At 44.2% G+C, this 23,293-nt stretch overlaps 1 protein-coding gene across 2 annotated transcripts in view; it reads right to left on the minus strand.

Moving 5' to 3' along the window:
• Positions 1–23,293, minus strand: part of LOC110015899 (complement C3) — a 93,340-nt gene that overhangs the window by 65,075 nt on the left and 4,972 nt on the right. For both annotated transcript variants that reach the window (XM_023959442.1, XM_023959440.1), the window contains exons 4-11: positions 11,936–12,030; positions 11,760–11,848; positions 6,427–6,509; positions 6,258–6,345; positions 6,082–6,184; positions 5,867–5,987; positions 5,657–5,772; positions 5,384–5,530 (exon numbers count right to left, since the gene is read on the minus strand). In XM_023959442.1, the coding sequence (XP_023815210.1) occupies positions 5,384–5,530; positions 5,657–5,772; positions 5,867–5,987; positions 6,082–6,184; positions 6,258–6,345; positions 6,427–6,509; positions 11,760–11,848; positions 11,936–12,030 (842 nt within the window). The remainder of the gene's footprint in view (positions 1–5,383; positions 5,531–5,656; positions 5,773–5,866; positions 5,988–6,081; positions 6,185–6,257; positions 6,346–6,426; positions 6,510–11,759; positions 11,849–11,935; positions 12,031–23,293) is intronic.

The following is a 23,293-nucleotide window of genomic DNA, read 5'->3' on the forward strand; positions in this document are numbered from 1 at the left end:
AAAAAACAAATGATGCTGAACATGGTTCAAAGAAGGCTACTTGCTAAAACAGTTTAAAAAATAAAACCCATAAACAGCTGAACAGTTATGAAGCACACAAGATAAAACAGAGCTCTACAGGTGGCTGTCGGCCCTGACCAGGGGTGGGGGGATTCTGTGGGGGGGGGGGGGGGGGGGTCCTAACTAGTCAAATTCTCTGAATTAAAAAAAGGGTCCTTTGTGTTGAGCAAAATTCAATTGTTCTTTAGTAAATGTTTTACAAAGCATGTTTCTGCCAGAAATCTTTCTGAAGGGTTTTTAATGAGTACGCATCAGTGACGAACCTTCTTTGGCCGTGGGGTTGTGCAGGTGGTTCTCTGTATTCTATGGTGTCTCAGGACCCTAACCCCTGTGAATACAGGGTGATATGTACATGAACTTTAAATAGATTAGGTCAGTGGTCCCCAACCACCGGGCGGTACCGGGCCGCGGGAAATTTTGGCTCCGGGACGCACAGAAAGAAAAAATAATTTCGATTTTACTGTGGTTTTTTTTTCTAAAAAAAACCCATTTTATTTTGAAAAGTGACCTGATTCTCTCTGTTACATCCGTCACACTTACCATAGCAACCAGAGTCTTTCGCGGTAGCAACGATGTTGCTCATGTGATGTTCTGTTGTTGGTGTGACGTTACGAAGACACCGCTAATAAAGTTGCACATGATTACACAGTGGATTTACGTTCATTATTATTATTGTTATTATTATTACTAAAGAGAGGCCCCCCCCCTCCCGGCACGGCGGGGGGGGCCCGACGCAGGGCACCCCAAGAAGGGTGCCCACAGCCCCAGACGAGCACCTTATCACCACCCAGGAGTTCCGGGCATCCCTCGCACCCACCCCAAGTACGAGCCAGGACCCCTCAAGGGAGACCCGCTCCACACTCCAGGCAGCCACCCACCCAGCCCACGGTTGGTCCAGGAAGGAGCAAGGCAGGGGCCAGCAGTCCTCAGCCAGCAGGGGTGCACCCCGGGGAAAAGGGGGGCCCACGAGGGGCGTTCTTAACATGGCCCAACCACGCTCGGCCACAGTTGGAAATTGGGCTGGGCCCAGGGGCAAGGACCAGGACCTACCCCACAGGGACACGGACACCCCCGGCTCAGGTGTAATGTGAATTCCCCCACCCGTGCGCCGGAGAGAGCAACGCCAAGGGCCCAGTACCCCCCACCAGGAAAGCGGTAGGGGACAGATGGACCTAGGTCCCACCTTCCTTGCAAAATGTGTGTACGTGTGTGTGTGTTTGTGAAGGTGTCTGTGTGTGTGTGTTTATATTTGAATGTATATTTTGAAGAGTAAAAGGTGTGTGTACTAAGGGGGTGCAGTTAAAATTGGTGGGTAGAGCACTGAGGGGACATCTCCTGATTACTCACAGTAATGTCCCCTCACCCTCCCCACCAAGGGTCCCTAAATGTCTAAGGTGTGGTTAAAATTGGCGGGTAGGGTGCTAGGAGGAAATCTATTGCTTGCTGGCAGTGATGTTCAAGCACCCGCCCTACCAAGGGCGGTCAAACAGCCCCCCCCACCATAGGGCCCAGGTCCCCCAGCCCCAGGGCCCCATCCCCCGAGGCGCAGACACCCCAGGCCCAGCACGACCCGCCCCACACAGAGAGAGAGAAGCCAGAAAGCGCCCCCCCCCCCCCCCCCCCGGAGCAAGCCCAGGCCCCCACCCCCAGGGGCAGGCCCTGGGAGAGCTCCGGTCAGGCCTCGACAGGACCAAGGCAGCAGGGGCAACCGCCGATTGCCACCAGCGGAGACTCAGACCCGTCAAGCCCCCAAGGTCCCGTACCCATAGTGCCCCCCCCCCCAGACAGGGCCGACAAGCCCCCACCCCCCCAGCGGATGACACCCAGAGCGACCCGGGGCTCCAAGAGGGTTGCCCCGCCCCGTCCCAGAGCCAGGGAAGGGTTGATCCCAGCCCCCGGTGTAGATGGGCAGCCCATCCAGCGCTGCTGGACCCCCCCCCCCGAGCAGGACCCCCCGCCAACCCCCCCAAAGAGACCCCCCAAGCCAAGCCGGAACACCTCTCAACCCCCCCCCCCACACACACACACACACACACACACACACACACACAGCCGAGCCCAGAAGACCACGCAGCGCCCCAGCCCGCCCCGCCCAGGCACCGAACCCGACCCCCCGACAGACCCGAGTCATCTAATCTCAAGGTGAGGAACCTAATTATAAAACTCTTCCTAATGGAACCCTCTATGTAGCATCCTTTCTCAGATCTGACGTCATCACCTGGGCTCACTCCTCTCGCATTGCTTGCCAAGGAGGTATCCACCGTACGCTAAACCTCATCTTCAGAAGTTTTTTCTGGCCGAAAGGGCTACCGAGGAGCTGGAAGCTTCCCTCCGTTGCCTAGCTGCCAAAAAGGCCACTGACTGCTCTAAGTATTTGGTGTGGATCGAATATGCTCATAACTCTCACCCCTCCTCTGCCACAGGAATGTCTCCAGTTGAGGCCTCCCTCAGGTACTCACCACCTCTGTTTCCGTGTCAGGAACTGGACTTGGCAGGGCCCTCAGCTCAGGACTATCTCCAACGGTGTCAGCGTATTTGGCACCAAACCAGGGCTGCTCTCCTCCGCACCAAGGAGAGCAACTGCCATACTGCCAACCGTCACAGGGTGGTGGGGCCGACCTACCAACCTGGTCAGAAGGTTTGGCTCTCATCCCGGAACATCCCTATCCAAGCCACTTCTCACAAGCTCGCACCACGCTTCATCTGTCCCTACACCATTGAAAGGGTCATCAATCCCTCCTCTGTCTGTCTCCGTCTCCCTGCGGCCCTCAAGGTAAACCCCTCATTCCACATCTCTCAGATCAAGCCGGTTCAGGACAGTTCTTTGTGCCCGCCTTCCACTTCCCAGCCTCCCGCCCATATCATCGATGGTGCTCCGATGTTCAGGGTTTAGCCGTATCCTGGACGTCGGGGTCGTGGCCACCAGTTCCTGGTTGACTGGGAAGGTTACGGTCAACAGGAATACTCCTAGGTCTGCCATTCCCTCATCCTGGACCCGGCCCTCATCAGGGACTTCTATCGGGCCCACCCTGATTGACGTCCGGGACCACCAGGCGGCCGTCGTTGAGGGGGGATACTGTCATGGTGCCTCTGTCAGTTCTCCTCCCCCTCCCCTCCTGACTTTACCAGCAGTGACCACTCTCATCATCAAGCCTCTTCTCTTCATAAGGAGACCCAACTCCAGCATTCAACACCAGTTCATTGCCCCTCATGGTAAATAAGCCTGGTCGAGTCTGTTTTCGTTAAGCTCTCCTTGTCTTTGTGCTCCACTAACCTTATTCTCCTGCCTCAGAATTCCATACCCACAAGTGTCAGTGTCTTCACGAGCAGTTCAGGTGTTCCAGATGATGAACTTGTTAACGCTGACCGCGCTACTACCTCCAGCCACGCCATGTCAAGATCCCCAGCCACATCACGTCAAGATCTCCAGCCACACACAGTGTCTGTCCAAGTCAAGATCTTCGAGCCTCTTTCAAGTTCGCACCTGCTTCTCAACATCACCCCAACTGCTAACCGGACAATAAATTCATTACTTACCCCTTCACTTACCTGTGTTTTCCTTCCGTGTTCCAGCATCTGGGTCTGTCTCATATACAGATCATGACAAAGATGAGAAAAATGGAACCGATCTGATCGCCACTCTCTCTGATGTCCAACTGGGGGCATCTACGATGGCTAGACAAGTGTCAGCTGTTGGTATCTTGTCTGTTTAGCTAGACCAGGATCTGGCTAAGCGCGAAGAGGGTATGGACAGCAGCAGCACAATGACAACAGAAAAAGCTGGAATAGGTGATACAGACAGAGCTCCTGTTTTGATCGGCCGACAAACAGGTTGCATCGCTCACTGTAAAGCTGACCTAAACCTCCACGCCCAGCTCTACCCACCACCGCCGCCCTCACCGCCCGCAACGCCCTCACCGCCCACCTTTGATCGATGCTAGTCAAAGCTGGATTTGCTAATTACATTTTAGCCACATTGGCTAACTATGCCAATGTGGCTAAAAGTGCTAGCATAGGGACCAGTATCATCAACTCTCTTAGAAAAACACATTGCTCAAAATGCTAATTTATGCTAACTATGCTAGCTATGCTAATGTGGCTAAAAGTGCTAGCATTGCGATCAGCATCATCAACTCTTTCAGAAAAACATTGCTCCATTGGTGAGAGCTATGTGTCATAAGTTAGTAAAAAAAAACACTTTTTTCAAAATGGTGGCTTTTCTGTTGATTTCATCTCCATAGCAACCATTTTGAGTTTTGGTCACGTCGGGAGGAGGAATAGATCAACGTCAGTTTCAGACAAATCAGAAAAGGTAAACATTTTGTTGTCCTTAACAACAGTGGTTTTATGCAAACCACGCCCGCATTCCTTATATGTCCATATCCAGTGTATTCAGTTTCAGGCATGAATGCATGCATTCAAATTTCACATTATTCCATTGAAAAACATAAGAGTTATGACAGTGCGCCTTTTTGGTAGCTCGCCACCCGCACGCCGTTCAAAATCTACAACTTCTATTTCCAACATTTTGTCCACATCACCTTGCTATGGATGCCTGAGAGGTTACGAGACAATGGCAAAAAATCCTTAGGACGAGTTTTTGTTTGTATGTGGCACTAAAGGGGCTTTTTTTTTTAAATGCAGGATGGCGGCCTTTTCCCAAGGTCAAAGGTCAACAACACTTCTGCAGTGTTTGTAGACTGGAGCTGGCAGCAAGTGTGTGCAATTGCGTGAAAATCGCTCAAACAAAAGAGTTGTTTTCCCATATCGTGGGAAAAGACCAAAAACGCCAAATCTCAGAGTTCGCCACAAAATGGCCGCCAAGCCTTAGGTCGTATGGCCATTTCATGATTTTAAAATTTCTTTGGGATATCCCCAACATGTGTGTTTTGGTTTGGCAACTGTATTTTGAAGTACATTTTGTTTGGCCCCATACGTGATTTTCTGCCCATTTATTTTTTTGACGGGATTGCCGGCTGTGATGTCATTGTCTTCGGGGGGGTGACGTTGACTTTGTGGAAAATTCATTTGCAATTTATCCCAGGTGTGTGCGCATTTGGGTGAATTTTCGAGCATGCAGCAGGGGTCACATTCTCGCTAAAAGTCAGCAAAGTCGTTCCAATTGCAAAAACAATATGGTCCTTGCAGTCAGTGACTGCTGCTGCGGGCCATAATTAATTATTTTTATACATCAGTTATAATTCAGTTAATTACACTGAACAGAGATAAACTGAAATAAGTTCAAAGAAATTACATTGAACTGAAAAGGTTCTGTGATATTTGCATCAGCTTTTCCATTGTATTGTTGTGGGTTTGGTCTTACAGAGATTGACAGCCCTCCAGCCGTTGTTACTGTATTGATGGTCAGCCTCGCTATTCCGTTGGCTGCAGTAGAGCCCCTTACAGGACCAGGAGTTACAACCACTGGGATGTTCACTGCTGGACTTTCATCAGGATTTAAAACTTCAACCTGTCATTCAATAAAAGAAAGGTTAAACAATCAGGTTAAGATTAACTTTTCTCTTTTGGCATTTTCCAAAGATTCAGAACAACAAACATTACAGTCAAAAGTTACAAATGTAGGTCAATGTTTTACCGCCACATCAAAGGACATTCCAGGTTTAAAATATTTTGGAGTTTTTTTAAAGATGATGGTGTAAGGAGATGTGACGATTTGGATGCCTCTTAGCTCTGCCTCCACCATCTCACTCCCTGTCAAACATTTCAACGAATTGAACAATGAAGTCCTTTCAGCCACGTTTTGAAGCAACACGATTGACATGAGGATGGATTGTCTTCATCTTACCGCTTTCTGTCAGCACGCTAACAGAAACAAAGATGGAGGTGCCCACAAGCTGATTGATATCCTGAAAGGTTTTTGTGATCTGTTCCCTCTTCAACACTGCTCTTCCTTCTCCGTTTTCAATCTAAGGACCCAAAGACACATGCAGTTCTGACTTTCTGAAACATTGCAAAAAGATCACCATGACAGAATTGGAAAAATGGACGATCTGTTCTCACCGGCACTCGAGATAGAGAGTCAGGGAGGCTCTTCTTCTGGCCTTGGTCCATGACCCCAAACACAACATAGGCATTTCCATTTACTTCTTGTCCAAAAAGATACCTGCAAACCAAACAGAAGTTACCATGGAAACAGGATTCAATGCCACAATTTGTTGCGCACAAGATTCACCCACCTGGCTTTAATGTCAATCTCCAAAGTCTCACTGTCCACGTAGAAGAAAGAACTCAGGGAGAAGAGCTTGACTTCAAAGCTGGGGAGCACTGTGAAAAATTTATTTAGGTTTAGTTTGGTCCTTCAAGAAAAAATTATGTAAGCAAGACGGTTTATAGGAAAGATTTTACCATATTCTTTGACCTCGAAATTTGCAGAGAAGCTCTCCTGGGGGTTGCTGTGGAACTTTGCCACAATTTTCCAAAGTCCAGGACTATACAGACACACAGTATTAAATAGATTAGAACCTGTAAGTAATATGTCTTGAAGCACATAAGTTAAATCAGAGCTCTGAAGAAGGCAGCAGCGAGAATCATCTGCTTCCATTTAACCCTTTCCTCTGCATCCTCTGTATTCACACCAACCGCCCTCATGTCCTCCTTCTTTACGCCCATGAATGTCTTATTTGTTCATCCTCTTTCTTTGTATTTCCGACCTCCGCATCATCATTGTTCTTCCTCTAAATTTATCTAAGCCATCTCAATCTGGATTTTAGCTCTAACCACCTAAACATTTAAAATTAACTGTCCCTGTAAATTATTTATTCCCGATTCTGTCTTTTCTTATCACTCTGAAAGAAAACCTTAAGATCTCCAGCTCTGCTACTTGTAGCTGTGCCTTTTTCAAAAAAAGTGCGGAGGTGTTCAGAGCATGACCAACTGGCAGAGATCCCAGTAAAGACCCACTACAGGCTGGAAAGACTATGTCTCTGCTTTAGAACGCCTTAAAGTTGCCCCAGATAACCAAGAGGAAACTCTGGAGGTATTAACTTATAGCGCCACAACCCAAATTCAGATGATTGGAAGAAAATGCATGAATGAGTGCGTGGATGGATGGATGGATGGGTGGATGGATGGATGGATGGATGGATGGATGGATGGATGGATGGATGGATGGATGGATGGATGGATGGATGACAGCACTTAACACTTTCTTACATAAAAAGCAACTTTCCTTTTACTCTGGCTGACACCCTTTCCTTACATAAAACACCTTTTTACACCTTTCACCTCTTTCCCACATTGCTCTGGATTGTTGACTGTAAGCACTAAAACTTCTGTATCTTCTTCAGTTCTGCTCCCTGTATTCTGACTGTCCCTCTTATTTACATACAGAAGTTCTGTTTTCTTCTGTCTCCTATGTTACACCTACACCACATCTCACCATCATCCAGCTTTTATAGATGTCCCACACAACTCCAACATTCTTCTCTCCCACTACTGATTTCTTCATTGAAAATTACCACTCCTCTCTGTACAGTGGGGCAAAAAAGGATTTAGTTAACCACCATCTGTACAGGTTCTCCCACTTAAAAAGATGAGAGGGGCCTGTAATTTACATCAAAGGTAAACCTCAACTAAGAGACAAAATGAAAAAAAAAAGCCCCAGAAAAATCACATTGATTTTTGAAAGACATTATTTGTAAATTATGGTGGAGAAAAAGTATTTGGTCAATAACAGAAGTTCAACTAACTACTTTGTCGTATACCCTTTTCTGTCAAACATTTTCTGTAAGTCTTCACAACATTTTTTACAAACTGTTGCTGGAATTTTGCCCATTCCTCCATGGAGATCTCCTCTTGAGCAGTGATGTTTTGGGGCTGTTGCTGGAAAACACAGACTTTTGACTCCCTCCAAAGATTTTGAAAGGGATTGAGATCTGGACACTGGCTAGGTCACTCCAGGACTTTTAAATGCTTCTGACAAAGCCACTCCTTCATTACTCAGGGGGAGCAGTTTATTATTGATTTATTATCAAAATCATTCTCAAAATCTGACGATACTTGGCCCCATTCATTCTTTTTTTTTACCCAGATCAGTTGTCCTGGTCCCTTTGATGAAAAACAGCCCCAAAGCATGATGGTTCCACCCCCATGCTTTACAGTAAGTATGGTGTTCTTTCGATGCAACTCAGCATTCTTTTTCCTCCAAACACGATAAGCAGAGTTCTTGTCATGGGGCCTCTGGCAGACTCCTCCCACTCCAGCTCCTCTCCACTCTGCTCCTGATCTCCACCAGCTGTCGTCACTCAGCTCATCACCTCATCTGCTCTTAAGGAGACTCAACTCAATCATTCAACTCCAGTTCGTTATCCCTTATGGTGACTACGTCTGTTCTAGTCTCGTTCCTGTTCTTGCTAAATCAAGTTTTGCCTTGTACTAATTCTGCTGTCCAACCTCAGGAGAATCATCCCACGAGTGACGCCAGTTGGATCATCTATCAAGCTCTCGGAGAACCTGAAGATCTCTTGGCTCATGCTGACCGTGCTAAACACCTCCAGCCACGCCGCAGCCAAGCGCTCCAGCCACGCCGCAGCCAAGCGCTCCAGCCTCGCTACAGTCAAGCGCTCCAGCCACGCCACAAGCCTCTGTCCTGCTCGGACCTCCACCAACACAGAAACCAAATCTTCCTGGAAAGAAATAAATCAGTTCTTACCTGCCACTTACCTGTTGTATTTCTGGGTTCCAGCATCTGGGTTCACCACGCTCTGAGAATCATGACAGTCCTTGCCAAAAAAATCTGTTCAATTATCTTTCATCTGACCATAGACCATTTTCGCAATCCTCTTCTGGTTTGTCCAAATTCTCTCTAGCAAACTTTAGGTGGGCCTGCACATGTACGGCTTTAGCAGGGGGACACGACTGGAACTATAGGATTTGAGTCCATGGTGGCATAGTGTCTTACTGATGGTAGTGTCATGGTACGCCTGGGAGTCCTCTCTTTACCCCTCCCTTCTTTGCTCTTTCTCCCCAGATTGGACCCAGCTGTCTGTACTCACCTCATCAGTCCTCCTGCTATTTAAGATGACCCTTCTCCAGCAGTTCGTTGCCTTTATGGATTATTCGCCATGAGTGCTGACCTGGGTTCACTCATCACCATCTGGTTGCACCTGAAATTCCAGACCTCCAGCCACACCACAACTCTACGCCACGCAGCCGCTCCATCAACCCTCACGTCCAATACCGCCGGATCTCCAAACGAGTGCTACATGCCACTACAGAGAAAGGAAGGCACCACTCACTGAATGGATCTCTGTTCTCGCCTCCTCTCCCTCCGGGACTCACGCCCCTGCATCTCTGGGTGTCGTTCCTCCAACAGCCATGAGACTACTACTATGTACTACTGTGTCAGCCTGGACAATAAATCGGTGACTTTATCCATACCTGTGGGCGTAATCTTTCCGGGTTCCAGCAACTGGGTCTGTTCTTGTTCATCGTAATCATGACAGGTAGCTTTGTTACTTTGGTCTCAGCTCTCTGCATGTCAATCACTAGATCCCCCTGTGTGGTTCTGGGATTTTTGCTCACTGTTCTTGTGATCATTTTGACCCCACAGGGCAAGATCTTGTGGGGATCCCCAGATGGGGGGAGATTATAAGTGGACTGAAGTGCAAGGTCTTCATAATAGTCGGACCCACAGTTGATTTCTGCACACCTACCTGCTTACCTGTTGCAGATTCTGTCTTTCCAGCCAGGTGCAGGTCAAACATTTTGGTTTCTGGTGTCCTTAGACAGCTCTTTGGTCTTGGGCATAGTGGAGTTTGGAGTGTGACTGTTTGAGGTTGTGGACAGGTTTCTTTTATGTAGATAACCAGTACAAATAGGTGCCATTAATACAGGTAACAGGTGGAGGACAGAGGATCCTCTTACAGAAGAAGTTACAGGTCTGTGAGAGCCAGAAATCTGGCTTGTTTGTGGGTGACCACATACTGTTTTCCACCACAATTTGCAATAAACTCTTTAAAAATCAATGTGATTTTCTGAATTGTTTTTTCACATTTTGTCTCTTATAGCTGAGGTATACCTATGATGAAAATTACAGTCCTTTCTCCTTTGTCTGGTTTTTGTATAAAATGTATTATTGTAACTTCAGCAGCAGAGCAGGAGCCTGGTTTACATAGCTGGCAGTAAGTCTGACTTGTTCTCCGTTAATGTTGGACTCCAGCAAGCTGCCCATTATCACTGGTTCTGTTCATATTCTTTATGAAGCCACCCGATGAAGCCTGGGGCCCAAGGGGTCTGGTTTGGTGACCACATGATTTCCTCTCTGCTCTTAGGAGTTGATGTTGTAATTTTGCTTTATACAGCACGACGTCCAGCATCCAGCAGGCTGGTTTGCGACTGAATTAGAAGCAGCTGGGATGAGGGTCAGCACTGCTAAGACTGAGGCCATGTTCTTGACCAGCGAAAAGTGATCTGCCCTCTCAGGGTGGGTGGAGTGCTCCTGCCGCAGGTGGAGTTTAGGAGTGTCAAAGTCTTGTTTACGAGTGAGGGAATATCAGAGCGTGAGATGGACAGGTGGATTGGTGAATTGGTGCAATGTCTGCTGTCATGCGGTCACTGTACTGGTCCATTGGGAAGAAGAATACCATGAGCCAGAAATCAAAGGTCTCAATGTACTGGTTTCAGTTTCGCTCCAGTACGCACCAAAGGTCATTAGTTCTGTGTCATGACCTAAAGATCAAGGTCCTGAATACAAGCGGCTGAAATGAGCTTCCTCAGTAGGGTACCTGGGCGCTCCCTTAGAGATAGGGTGAGAAGCTCAGTCACCTGGAGAGACCTCGGTGTAGAGCCGTTGCTCCTCCACATTAAGAGGAGCTAGTTGAGGTGATTTGGGCATCTGGTTGGGATTCCTCCTGGACACCTTCAAAGGAAGGTATTAGTGGCACTGGGCGGAGGCCCTGGGGGAGGATCTAGGACATTGCAAGGTAGACTACATCTTTCGAAGATGAAAGAAGAGGCAAATGAGAGGGAACTCTGGTCATATTTGATTAGATTGCGGCCCCCTTGACCCGGTCTCAGATGAGTGGGAGAATATGGATGGATGGATAGATGGATGGATGGATAGATGGATGGATGCATGGATGGATGGATGGATGGATGGATGGATGGATGGATGGATGGATGGATGGATGGATGGTTGGATGGATGGATGGATGGATGGATGGATGGATGGATGGATGGATGGATGGATGGATGGATGGATGGATGGATGGATGGATGGATGGGTGGATGGAGGATGGATGGATGGATGGAGGATGGATGGATGGATGGATGGATGGATGGATGGATATTTTATTTTTGTCTAAGGATTCCAATCCCTTTCCCTTTTTTGTGTTTGATCCAGCATAACTATTATTTCATTTGACCTTACTTTAATTAAACAGGAAAAATTCCATTGAGATTATCAATCTCTTTTTCAAGGCAGTTCCCCCCCCCCCCCCCCCCGTGTCCAACCTGTCAAACAAGCCCTCACTTGCCTTTTGTTTGACTTTTGTCTCCTCTGCTTTTGTCTCTGCTCTTGTCTGTCCTCACAGTTACCAACTGTTCTAGTCAACCTTAGAGCTGCTGATAAATATTCTTTTTATGTTTGTCTTAGTATCTACATAGCAGTATTCATTTGCTATCCCTCTGTATCCACCAGTTCTGCTGAAGTTTTTGTGTGAGCACATTGAAGATCTCACCTGACAATCTCATGCAGCTGGTAGACTCCAGAGTGCAATCCTGACTTCAGAGAGACAGGGTCCAATGCTAGAATGATGCCTTCAGGGGTCTGTAATCAGACAACATTTGGTATTTCTGGTGGTCCATTTATTTCTCAAAGTCCAATTTAAGAATATAGAAGAATTAGATAGAATACCACAATCTCGATGGAAATAGAGGTGTCAGCCTGGGCATTATTAACTTTCTCTACTGGCTCCATGCGAGGGGACACTCCAAACATTCTGTAATACACTAAACAACACACACACACTTTGTTCATCTGCTGTATGTCTCACGTTTTTCCATGTGCTTTTGCATTTGTGAGTTTATGCAAACGTGGGTGTGAATGTCGGTGTGATGCACATGTGTCTGAAAGTTTGTGCACATCTGTAAATGTTTGTAAATGTTTCTGAAACTATAGGTTTATTGGTTACCTACATTTAATCTATGTAAGATTTACATTCATAAACTCATTAGAAAAAAAAAGATTATTATTAAAGCCGCAAGCGGCGTTGTATGGCCCGCAGACGCAACCCGCCTTCCACGCCCAACTCTACGCACCACCGCCGCCTTCAACGCCCTCACCGCTCTCACCGCCCACCTTTGATGAGGGCTAATCAAAGCTGCAAAGGCGAATAATGCTCCCTATGATAATTATGCTAGCTATGCTAATGTGGCTAAAAGTGCTAGCATTGCGATCAGCATCATTAACTCTCACCAAAAAAAACATTGCAAAAAATTCTAATTATGCTAACTATTCTAGCTATGCTAATATGGCTAAAAGTGCTAGCATAGCGATCAGAATCATCTACTGTATCAGAAAAACGAATTACTAAAAAGGCTAATTATGCTAACTATGCTAGCTATGCTAATGTGGCTAAAAGTGCAAGCATAGCGATCAGCATCAACTCTCTCCGAAAAACATATTACCTAAAATGCTAATTATGCTAACTATGCTAGCTATGCTAATGTGGGTAAAAGTGCTAGCATAGCGATCAGCATCATCAACTGACTCAGAAAAACACATTGTTTCAGATGCTAATTATGCTAACTATGCTAGTTATGCTAACATAGCTTAAAGTGCTAGCATAGCAATCAGCATCATCAACTGACTCAGAAAAAGACATTGCTCCATTGGTGAGAGCCATATGTCATAAGTTGATAAAAAATTGCACTATTTTCAAAATGGACGCTTTTCTGTTGATTTTATATCCACAGCGACCATTTTAGGTTTTAGTCGCCTCGGGATGACGAACAGATTGACGTCAGTTTCAGACGAATTGGAAAAAGTAAACTTTTTGTTGTCCTTAGCAACAGTGGTTTAATGCTAACCACGCCCACATTCCTTATATGTCCATGTCCAGTGTTTTTCATTATGTTCAGTTCCTGACATGGATGGATGCATTCAAATTTCACTGTATTGCATTGAAAGTCATGGGAGTTATAACAGTGCACGACTTTGCGAGCTCGCCACGCGGACACCCTTCAAAATCTACAACTTCTAATCGCAACATTTCTTTCAAAGTAGCTTGCCGTTGATGCCCAAAAAGTTTCGAGACGATCGCTCGAGCATGCGGCAGGGGTCAAATTTTCGCTGAAAGGCGGCGAAGTCGTCGTTCCAACTTCGAAAACAATATGGTCCTTGCAGTCAGTGACTGCTGCTGCGGGCCATAATAATTGTGTTTATTATAGACAGACTAAAACATACAGAACACACACATTACACATTGAAACCATTAAATATGATTGTCAGTAGAGATTGCTTAATTGCTTAAAAGAAAGTTAGAGGAAGGACTTTTAAATAATCCAATCTATTTTATGTTTCAGTTCATGTTTTACATAATTGCCAAAATCAAGAGGAGCCAGTTGAGGTGATTTGGGCTAGAGTGGATGCCTCTTGGACCTCCCAGGGGAGGTGTGACAGGCATGGAAGGGAAGGGCGGAAGCCCCAGGGAAGACCCAGGACACGCTGGAGAGACTTCTGTATGTCTCTCGCCTGGCCTTGGAATGTCTGGGGTCCCCCCCAGAGCAGCTGAACACAGTGGCTGGGAAGAGGGAAGTCTGGGCATCTTTGCTTAGACTGCTGCCCCTGGTTCCAGATGACCAGAAGAAGATGGATAGGTATCAAGATCAAATAAATTATTGAAAGTTAATGCAAACATATGTGAGGAAATTTTTATGCATCTGTTTAAAAGTGTTTATTTAAATTAGTGTATATGCATGTTTTGCATGTTTGTATATGTCTATTTGTACATGTACAGTGGGGTAAAAAAGTATTAAGTCGGCCGAAAATTATGCAAGTTCTCCCACTTAAAAAGATGAGAAAGGACTGCAATTTTCATCATAGGTATACTTTAACCATGAGAGACAAAATGAGAAAAAAAATCCAGAAAATCACATTGTCTGATTTTGAAAGAATTTGTTTGAAGATTATGGTGGAAAAATAAGAATTTGGTCACTTTCAAACAAGTCAGATTTCTGGCTTTCACAGACCTGTAACTTCTTCTGTAAGAGGATCCTCTGTCCTCCACCTGTTACCTGTATTAATGGCACCTGTTTGAACTGGTTATCTATATAAAAGACACCTGTCCACAACCTCAAACAGTCTCACTCCAAACTCTACCATGACCAAGACCAAAGAGATGTCAAAGAACACCAGAAACCAAATTGTTGTCCTGCACCAGGCCGGGAAGACTGAATTTACAATAGGTAAGCAGCCTGGTGTGAAGAAATCAACTGTGGAAGCAATTATTAGGGAATGAAAGACATACAAGACCACTGATAATCTCCCTCCATCTGGGACAAAATCGACAAGATCTCACCCTGTGGGGTCAAAATGATCACAAGAACGGTGAGCAAAAATCCCAGAACCACACGGGGAGGACCTAGTGAATGACCTGTAAAGAGCCTGGACCAAAGTAACAAAGACTACTATCCGTAACACGCTACACTGCCAGGGGCATTGGTAATGAAACATGGCTGGGTCTTTCAGCATGAAAACGATCCCAAACACACTCCCCCCCAGAGTAATGAAAGAGTGGCTTTGTCAGAAGCATTTCAAGGCCCTGGAGTGGCCAAGCCAGTCTCCCGATCTCAACCCGAATGAAAATCTTTGGAGGGAGTTGAAAGTCTGGGTTGCCCAGCGACAGCCCGAAAACATCACCTCTCTAGAGCGGATCTGTATGGAGGAATGGGCCAAAATACCAGCAGCAGTTTGTGAAAATCTTGGGAAGATTTACAAAAAATCTTTGACTGCTGTCATTGCCATCTAAGGATATTTAACAAAGCAATCAGTTGAACTTTTATTTTTGACAAAATACTTTTTTTTCTACCATAATTTAAAATAAATTCTTTAAAAACCAAACAATTTGATTTTCTGGATAGTTTTTTCTCACTTTTACCTTATAGTTGACGTATACCTATGATGAAACTTATAGGCCTCTCTCATCTTTTTAAGTGGGATACTGGCACAGTTGGTGAATGATCACAGAAACACATGGAAGGGGACAGGAAAAAGAAGGATCAAGTAGCTCAAAGTTTATTGTTGTAAGTATCAAGCAATATTCGTCCTGTCCTCTGCAATAGATAGATAGACAGACAGACAGACAAAAAAACAGACGGACAGATAGATAGATAGATAGATAGATAGATAGATAGATAGATAGATAGATAGATAGATAGATAGATAGATAGATAGATAGATAGATAGATAGATAGATAGATAGATAGATAGATAGATAGATAGATAGATAGATAGATAGATAGATAGATAGATAGATAGATAGATAGATAGATAGATAGATAGATAGATCCATATAGATGGATAGAAACTTTATTAATCTCCCAAGGGAGAAATTCTGGTGTCTGGCAGCAAAACACACAACCACACACAATAAAAAACAATAAAATGACAGTTCATAAAATAAAATATCAATATAAAAATATCAGTTCATACATCAATATCAGTCAGGCAGGTTCATAGCTGAAGGGATAAATGAATTTCCTGCAGCGCAGTGAAAGGAGCCTATTACTCTGTGTGCTCCTCTGTCCAGATATCGTGCAAGGGATGTCTGGGATTGTCCAGGATGCTTTGAGTTAAGGCCCTCCTCCTGTTCTGCAGCACAGTTCTCACAGAGTTCAATCTCCTCCCAATCACAGATGCACACTTCTTTATCAGTTTGTCCAACCGACTGCAATCCCTTGTGGTCAAACTACCACCCCAGGATACAACCCCGTAGAAGACAGAACTCACCACAACGGACTGATAAAAGAGGAGCAACGTGTCGGTAGACACATCAAAGGACCATAGCATTCTCAGGAAGAACAGCCTACTCTGTTCTTTCTTATACAGAGCCTGCGCCTGCTCTGTCCAGTCCAGTTTGTGGTCAAGGTGCACACCCAAGTACTTATAGGAGTCAACCACCTCAATTTTCCCTCCATCGATGATCACTGTTTGGTGGGAGGGCTTCCTACCAAAGTCAATGATCATCTCATTGGTCTTTGAGGTGTTCATCACAAGACCATTGTCACTGCTCCCTGCTCACTTTTGTCCCTTCCCTTTAACACGCCACAATACCAGTGTCGTCCGAATACTCCTGGACATGACAAGCTGCAGATGCAAAATTAAAGTCAGCTGTGTAGAATGTGAATAGAAAAGGCAATAGTACACTTCTCTGTGGTGCGCCGGTTTTTTTTTTCCCAATATTTTTTTTTCTTTTATCAAGTGTACAAAATCAAACAGGCAAAACAAATAGTTCAGGTGCTCTTTAGACCATTACAAAACAGAATGTAAAAATACAAGTAAATAAACAATTGCCAGTTACATTCTATTCAATATTTATTCACAGGCCGTCCAAACAGGACATAAATAGAAGAAAGAAAAATGCAGTCTCAATACAGAGCTAAATAACTTTAACTTTCTGTAAGTGATTTAGAAATGGTGTCCAGAGTTTATTGTGAATATTAACTGAGGCGGTCCTGACATGGCGAATTTTTTCCATGTGGATGAGAGATAGCATGTCAGTGAGCCACACTTTAAAGTATGGAGAAACCGTAGATTTCCATTCTCGCAAAATTTGTCTTTTTGCGGTCATTAACCCAAGTTCTAGTGGCTGCTGCATTACAGTTGGGATAGCTCTAGTACGTACGCAGCCAAAAATGGCGAGCTCTGCATCGGGTGCAATAAAGCAACCATAGGCTTTGGAATACCAGTCAAATATACTGTTCCAGAAGCCAGCCAATGAGGGACAAGACCAAAAAGCATGAGCCAATGTGCTTTCGGATATTTTACATTTATCACAAATGGGAGTAATTGAAGGATATATTTTGTGCAACCGTACTTTGGAGTAGTGAAGCCGATGGATGATTTTAAATTGTATGAGTTGGTGTCTGCTGTTAACTGAGCACGAGTGAATCTTGGATAAACACTTTTCCCACATTGATTCTGATATTTCAATGCCCAACTCCTCGCTCTAAGCATCTTTCATTTTTGTTGATGTCACCCTGTTGCTGCCATCAAATAAATGCACTATTCTGGAAACCAAATGTCTGGAGCCAGGGGGACTTTTGAAAATGTCATAAAGATCATGTTCAGCTGGAAGATCTTGAAATATTTTAATTTTGGACTGCAAGTAATGTCTAATTTGTTAGTACCTAAAGAAGTGTGAATTGGTAAAGTTAAAGTTTTGTTTAAGTTGATTAAATTATGCAAATTTTTTATTTATGTATAAATCTTCAAGCTTAGACAAACCCCTCTCATTCCATTCCTGATACAATTTGTCATCCCAAGGAGGCAAGAAAGAGTGATTATTGCATATTGGTGACTGAACAGAAATGTCCGGCAAAGAAAGAAAGCTTCTAATTTGATTTAAAATGCGCACTGATTCCTTATGGCAAAACCCAGTTTTCGGAGAGACTCCGCCCTCTCCAGTTTGGAGAAGAGCAGAGCGTGTAAACATGAGAAATCTCTCACTCAGCCAGCCTCCATCTTAACCCACAGCGGAGTGGTGGGACCAATGGTGTCTGGTGATCCCCGCTGCCAGAACATCAATGCTCTGATATTAGCAGCCCAGTAATAGTGTTTGAATTCCGGCAGGCCAAGACCTCCTTCCAACTTGGATTTTTACAAATGCGACTTCGAGATTCGAACATTTTTATTATTCCAGATATAAGAAGTCAGGCTGTGAGGTAAATAGGGAGATTCTGACACAAATACAAGAATCTAGGCAGAGAAACCATTTTTATACAGTTTATTCGGCCAATCATGGATAAGGGAAGAGTCTTCCAAGACTCAATATTCTGCTTTAGTTTTGATACAAATTTTGTGAAATTCAAGGTAAAGATTAATTTTGGGTCTTTGGGAATAGTCAGGCCCAGGTAAGTGAAATGGTCATAGGTTATTTTAAAAGTAGCGTTTTGAATAGAATTTGGCGGATAAGTTTTAGATAAAGGCATTAATTCACTTTTAGTCCAATTTATTGTGTACCCTGAAATGTTTCCGAAGGTTGTTATCAAATCAATAAGAAGGGGCACTGACTCCTCAGCATTGCGCAAGTATAACAATACATCGTTTGCATACAAGCTAATAACAGTTTCTGCTCCTCCAACCAGAAGGCCCTGGATATGTGGATCTGCTCTTATTTTAACAGCAAGAGGTTCCAAAGCTAAGGCAAACAGGGCAGGAGAAAGAGGGCAGCCCTGCTGGACTGAGCGCTGTAACGGAAATGGCGTTGATCTCTCCCCATTAGTCAGGATTGAGCACAACGGACCTGCATATATTAATTCAATTCAATTCAATTCAATTTTATTTGTATAGCCCAAAATCACAACAACAGTCGTCTCGATGGGCTTCGAAGTAAAACATGAAATCAAAAGGATCACGAATACAAAGAGTTCAATAGAAAAATACTAAAATGAACTAACAAACTGACTAAGCTATACTGGCATCCCTGCCCTTAGACCCCCCTTCGCGGTAAGGAAAAACTCCCAAAAAAACCGGATTCCGGAAAAAACGAAGAAACCTCAGGGGTGCCCACATGAAGGAGGGATCCTCCCCCAGGACGGACAGGCGATTTACCAGAACTCTTAGAGAAGAATTAACTTATCTAAATCTACAACTACATATATAAAGTCCAGCAGACGAGCTTCATCCAGCCGTGGTTGTGGGGACAGTCAAAGGCGCGAGTCGAGCCGGAGACAGGAACCACAGCCAGGTGTAGGAGCAGGAGCAGAGACGAGGTACTCGGTCAGGCACAGAGCAGAGACGAGCCAGAAATGAGCCAGAGGCAGGATCCACAGCCAGGTGTAGGAGCAGGAGCAAAGGCGAGGTAAACGGTCAGGAACTGGAGCACGGATGAGCCAACTGGAGTCTGGAAGCACTCCCACTCCCCAGGAGGGGAGAGGAAAAGAGGGACAATACATGAATCGCACTGCACCAAACAGAGGCATGGAAAACTAAATGATAAATGATGATCAAAAATACAGGAGAGGAAGCGTAGAAGTAGAAAAGAAAAGAGGACAGAACCCCAGTGCACCATAGTTACCCCAGCTTCAACTTCTAGCAGCCTTTTAAAAGAAATAGTTATTATTAAGTTTAATTTAAACAAACTAACATTAAGTTAAATAATCTCTGAATACTAACTAGTCTGACAATAAGCCTGTCCAAAGAGGAACGTTTTCAGTCTAGCTTTGAATGTAGAAACTGAGTCGGCCTCTCTTACATGAGCTGGGAGTTTATTCCATAAGACAGGGGCTTGGTGGCTAAACGCTCTACCTCCAACCGTACTTTTACTAATTCTAGGAACCACAAGCAGTCCTGCATTTTGCGAGCGAAGTGTTCTGATTGGTTGGTAAGGGACTATGAGGTCCTTAATATAGGACGGGGCCATTCCATGTAAGGCCTTATAGGTTAACAGGAGGATCTTGAACTTAATTCTAGAATCAACTGGGAGCCAATGGAGCGAAACTAACACAGGAGTGATGTGATCTCTTCTGCTGGTTCCAGCTAACAATCTAGCAGCTGCGTTCTGAACAAGCTGGAGAATTCTTAAGGAACTCTTAGGACACACTGCTAACAAGGAGTTACAGTAATCCAGCCTCGACGTAACAAATGCATGGATGAGTTTTTCAGCATCACTCTTAGAAAGTATATTTCTGATATATTAGTTTCATCCAAGATATAAACGTTTCACCAGAAAAGGAAAGTCTGCCAGGGATGAATCCTGTCTAGTCAGGGTGGATAATAGAAGTCAAATACGTGTTTAATCTGGTTGCTAAAATTTTGGTTATTACCTTCCGATCAAAGTTTTGGAGAGCAATGGGTCTGTAATTATCTGGATCGGCCTGGATCTCTGCCTTTCTTCAAGATTAAGGAGATGTTGGCTTCATACAGAGTTGTGGGTAATTTATCTCTGCGTTTGGAATCGCATATCATCCTAAGCATGAGAGGAGCAAGATCATCAGAGAATTTTTTGTAAAACTCTGAGCCAAAGCCATCAGGGCCTGAAGCCTTGCCTGATGGAAATGATTTGATGGCTGCAATCACTTCTTGCAGTGTGAAGTCGGAGTCAAGATGATGCCTTGCAGCATCAGTTAACCTGGGCAAATGAAGAGAGCCAAAGAAATCATCTATGTCACGCTGTGATAAGTTCTGATTAGAAGAGTAAAGTTAGTGATAAAACGATTATTAATTTCTACTGGGTTTGTTAGAAGAGTGCCATTTTTATTTTTTATTTTATGAAAAGCTCTTGAAGCCTGCATTCCTTTAAGTTGTTGTGCTAGGAGCTTATTGGGCTTATCTCCTATCTCAAAATGTTTTTGCCTCAGTCTCAATAATATATTATTAATTTGACTGCTCATGATTACATTGTATTCATATTTAAGTTTCAGCATTCCTCTGTAGTCAGAGGGGGATTTAGAAGTTTGATATGTCCTTTCTAGAATAGAAAGGGCAATTTTAATTTCAGAAAGCCTTTTATTTTTTTCCTTTTTGAGATCTGAGGTATAAGAAATAATGTCTCCACGTATAACAACTTTCAGTGTTTCCCACAGTGTTGAGTCAGACACCTCCCCATTATCATTACTTTTAATAAATTCTTTAAGCTTGAAAGCAATATGTTTACTAAAGTGTTCATCGCTGAGAAGGGTGGGGTTGAAGCGCCAGGAACAGTTTTGTTTAGGTAGATTTAGGGACAGTGATATAGACGCAGGGCTGTGATCTGATATCAAAATGTTATGGTATTTAGAATTTGTGATTTGTGAAATAAGGTTAGAGCTGGTTAAAAAATAATCTATCCGGCTGTAGGATTTGTGCACACTGGAAAAGAAAGAATAATTTTTATCTGTGGGATGTTGAATTCTCCAAATGTCTACTAAATTTCTATTTTTCATGAGATTGTGTAAAACCCGCAGAGATACACTTTCTGGAGGAGGGCGTGAGGATAGACGGTCGAGGAAAGGATTTAAGTAGTAGTTCCAATCTCCTGATATTATTATGTTTGAGTCATTTTCATCTGGCAACAAGTCAAAAGCTTTCCTGAAAAATGTTGGATCATCTGTGTTCGGGCCGTACACATTTAAAAAAGTTAATGGAAAGGAATCTATCAGGTCTGTGACCATCACAAATCTGCCCTGTGGATCAGTTTTCACAGATATTAATTGAAAAGGGACGTTTTTCCTAAATAATATGGCTACCCCTCGGGCATGTGATGTAAAAGAAGACTGATATACCTGAGACACCCAGTTACACTTCAAAATATGCTGCATTGTACCTTTAATATGGGTCTCCTGGAGAAAAATTATATCCGCATGAAGAGATTTCAAATGTTTGAATACTTTCCCCCTTTTCACTATTGAACCAAGCCCTCTAACATTCCAGGACACCATCTGTAATTCTCTGTTTCCTTCGTGCATGTTACTTTGCGATCTATGCATTCTGATGAGGACAATGAGAAAAGAATTACCAACATGAGGTCTAATGTGCTTAACAGCCTATTCAAAACTGGCAGTAATGAGAGGTAGAGAAAAAATAATGCAATTTTTGCACCTGAACCATAGAACAAGAAAAAAACAAAACAACCCCCCCCCCCTCCCCCTCCCCAATGAATGTGTCCTTCTGAACTTGACGCATAACATTCCCCTTTCACTAAACCAGGAGCTGCCGGACAAATAGTAAGAGAGGTAAACACCCACCACCATTGCATTATATTGAAATAAAATTTACACACCACCAACATAGAATAAATATCAGCATTAACTGTCGATCAGTTTTACACCTGCCAGACTACCGAGCCTGACATATCAGTGCGCATAGCGCATTTAGAAAGTAACTTCACAATCTTGTTTAGTCAAACTGTGGAGCAAGGCAGAGACCTTACTCTCTCACAGGTGACTTGCGTTGCTTTACACAGCGCGCCGCCTCATCTGCGTTGTTGAAGATAGAGGGCGCTTGTCCATCATTCCAGTTCCCACGTGTTTGCAGGATAACGCAACACGTGTTTGATCCCATCACTGCGCAGGGCTCGCATCACATCTCCAAAAGCGCAGCGTTGATCCATAACTTCGCTGTTGTAATCAGGATAGATGTGAATGTTGCTCCCTTTGAATCCTGCAGCAACGCAGGATCAGCTCTTTCTCCTGAAAGTGATGAACTCGGGCCAGGACCGCACCTTCCGGTATGCCGACAATTTTAATGTTGTTCCTGCGAGAATGTGCTTCCAGGTCATGCAGTTTGGTTTGACGCTGATGTGTGTACTCTGTTAGACCCGTACATTTGGCTTCCAATTCTTCCAGCCTCTCATCCAGCGCGTTCGTCGCATGCTTCTGGTTTTCCCGGCGAGCTTTCATGTCCGCCTGCTCCAAGTGAATGGACTGAAACCTGGGGCCTCATTTATAAACGTTGCGTACGCACAAAAGAAGGCGTACGCCACTCTCTACGCAATCATTGAGATTCATAAAAAGCAAACTTGACGGGAAAATGTGCGGTCCTTCACGCAAGCTCTGACCCAGGCTTTCGCACAAAAACGGGTGAAATGAGAAACGGCGACACCGTCGGCAGATGGAAGAAACACGTGAAAGTGCAAGTGAAAATGACAATACTGCCTCTCATAAATAACATGAAGACTTCACAAAGCAAGTCTTACAATTAACAGCTACATGAACACCCGTTTGATCGATCAGCAGTGAAACAAACAAAAAAATCAAACGAAAATTACAACAGAAATTCAAATGAACACATATTTGCAAAAAGAAAAGTGAAATATGTTCTGCAATATTGGCATGTTGTGCAATTCATCCTCATAAATAATATAGTTAACAGAACGAAATAATGTACAAAACTGATATACACGTCACTGTGTCCGTCTGGCGGAGCAGATATAGTCAAAGTCAAAGTCAGCTTTATTGTCAAATATGCTGCATCCGTACATACAGCACAGATGAAATTGCTTTCCTCTCACCCCACAATGCAAGCAGCATATAAAATAATAAATAAACGACTTAAAAAATACATTCTTTTAAA

The sequence above is a fragment of the Oryzias latipes genome, chromosome 1, assembly GCF_002234675.1.
Source record: "Oryzias latipes chromosome 1, ASM223467v1".
Taxonomy (NCBI): Eukaryota; Metazoa; Chordata; class Actinopteri; order Beloniformes; family Adrianichthyidae; genus Oryzias; species Oryzias latipes.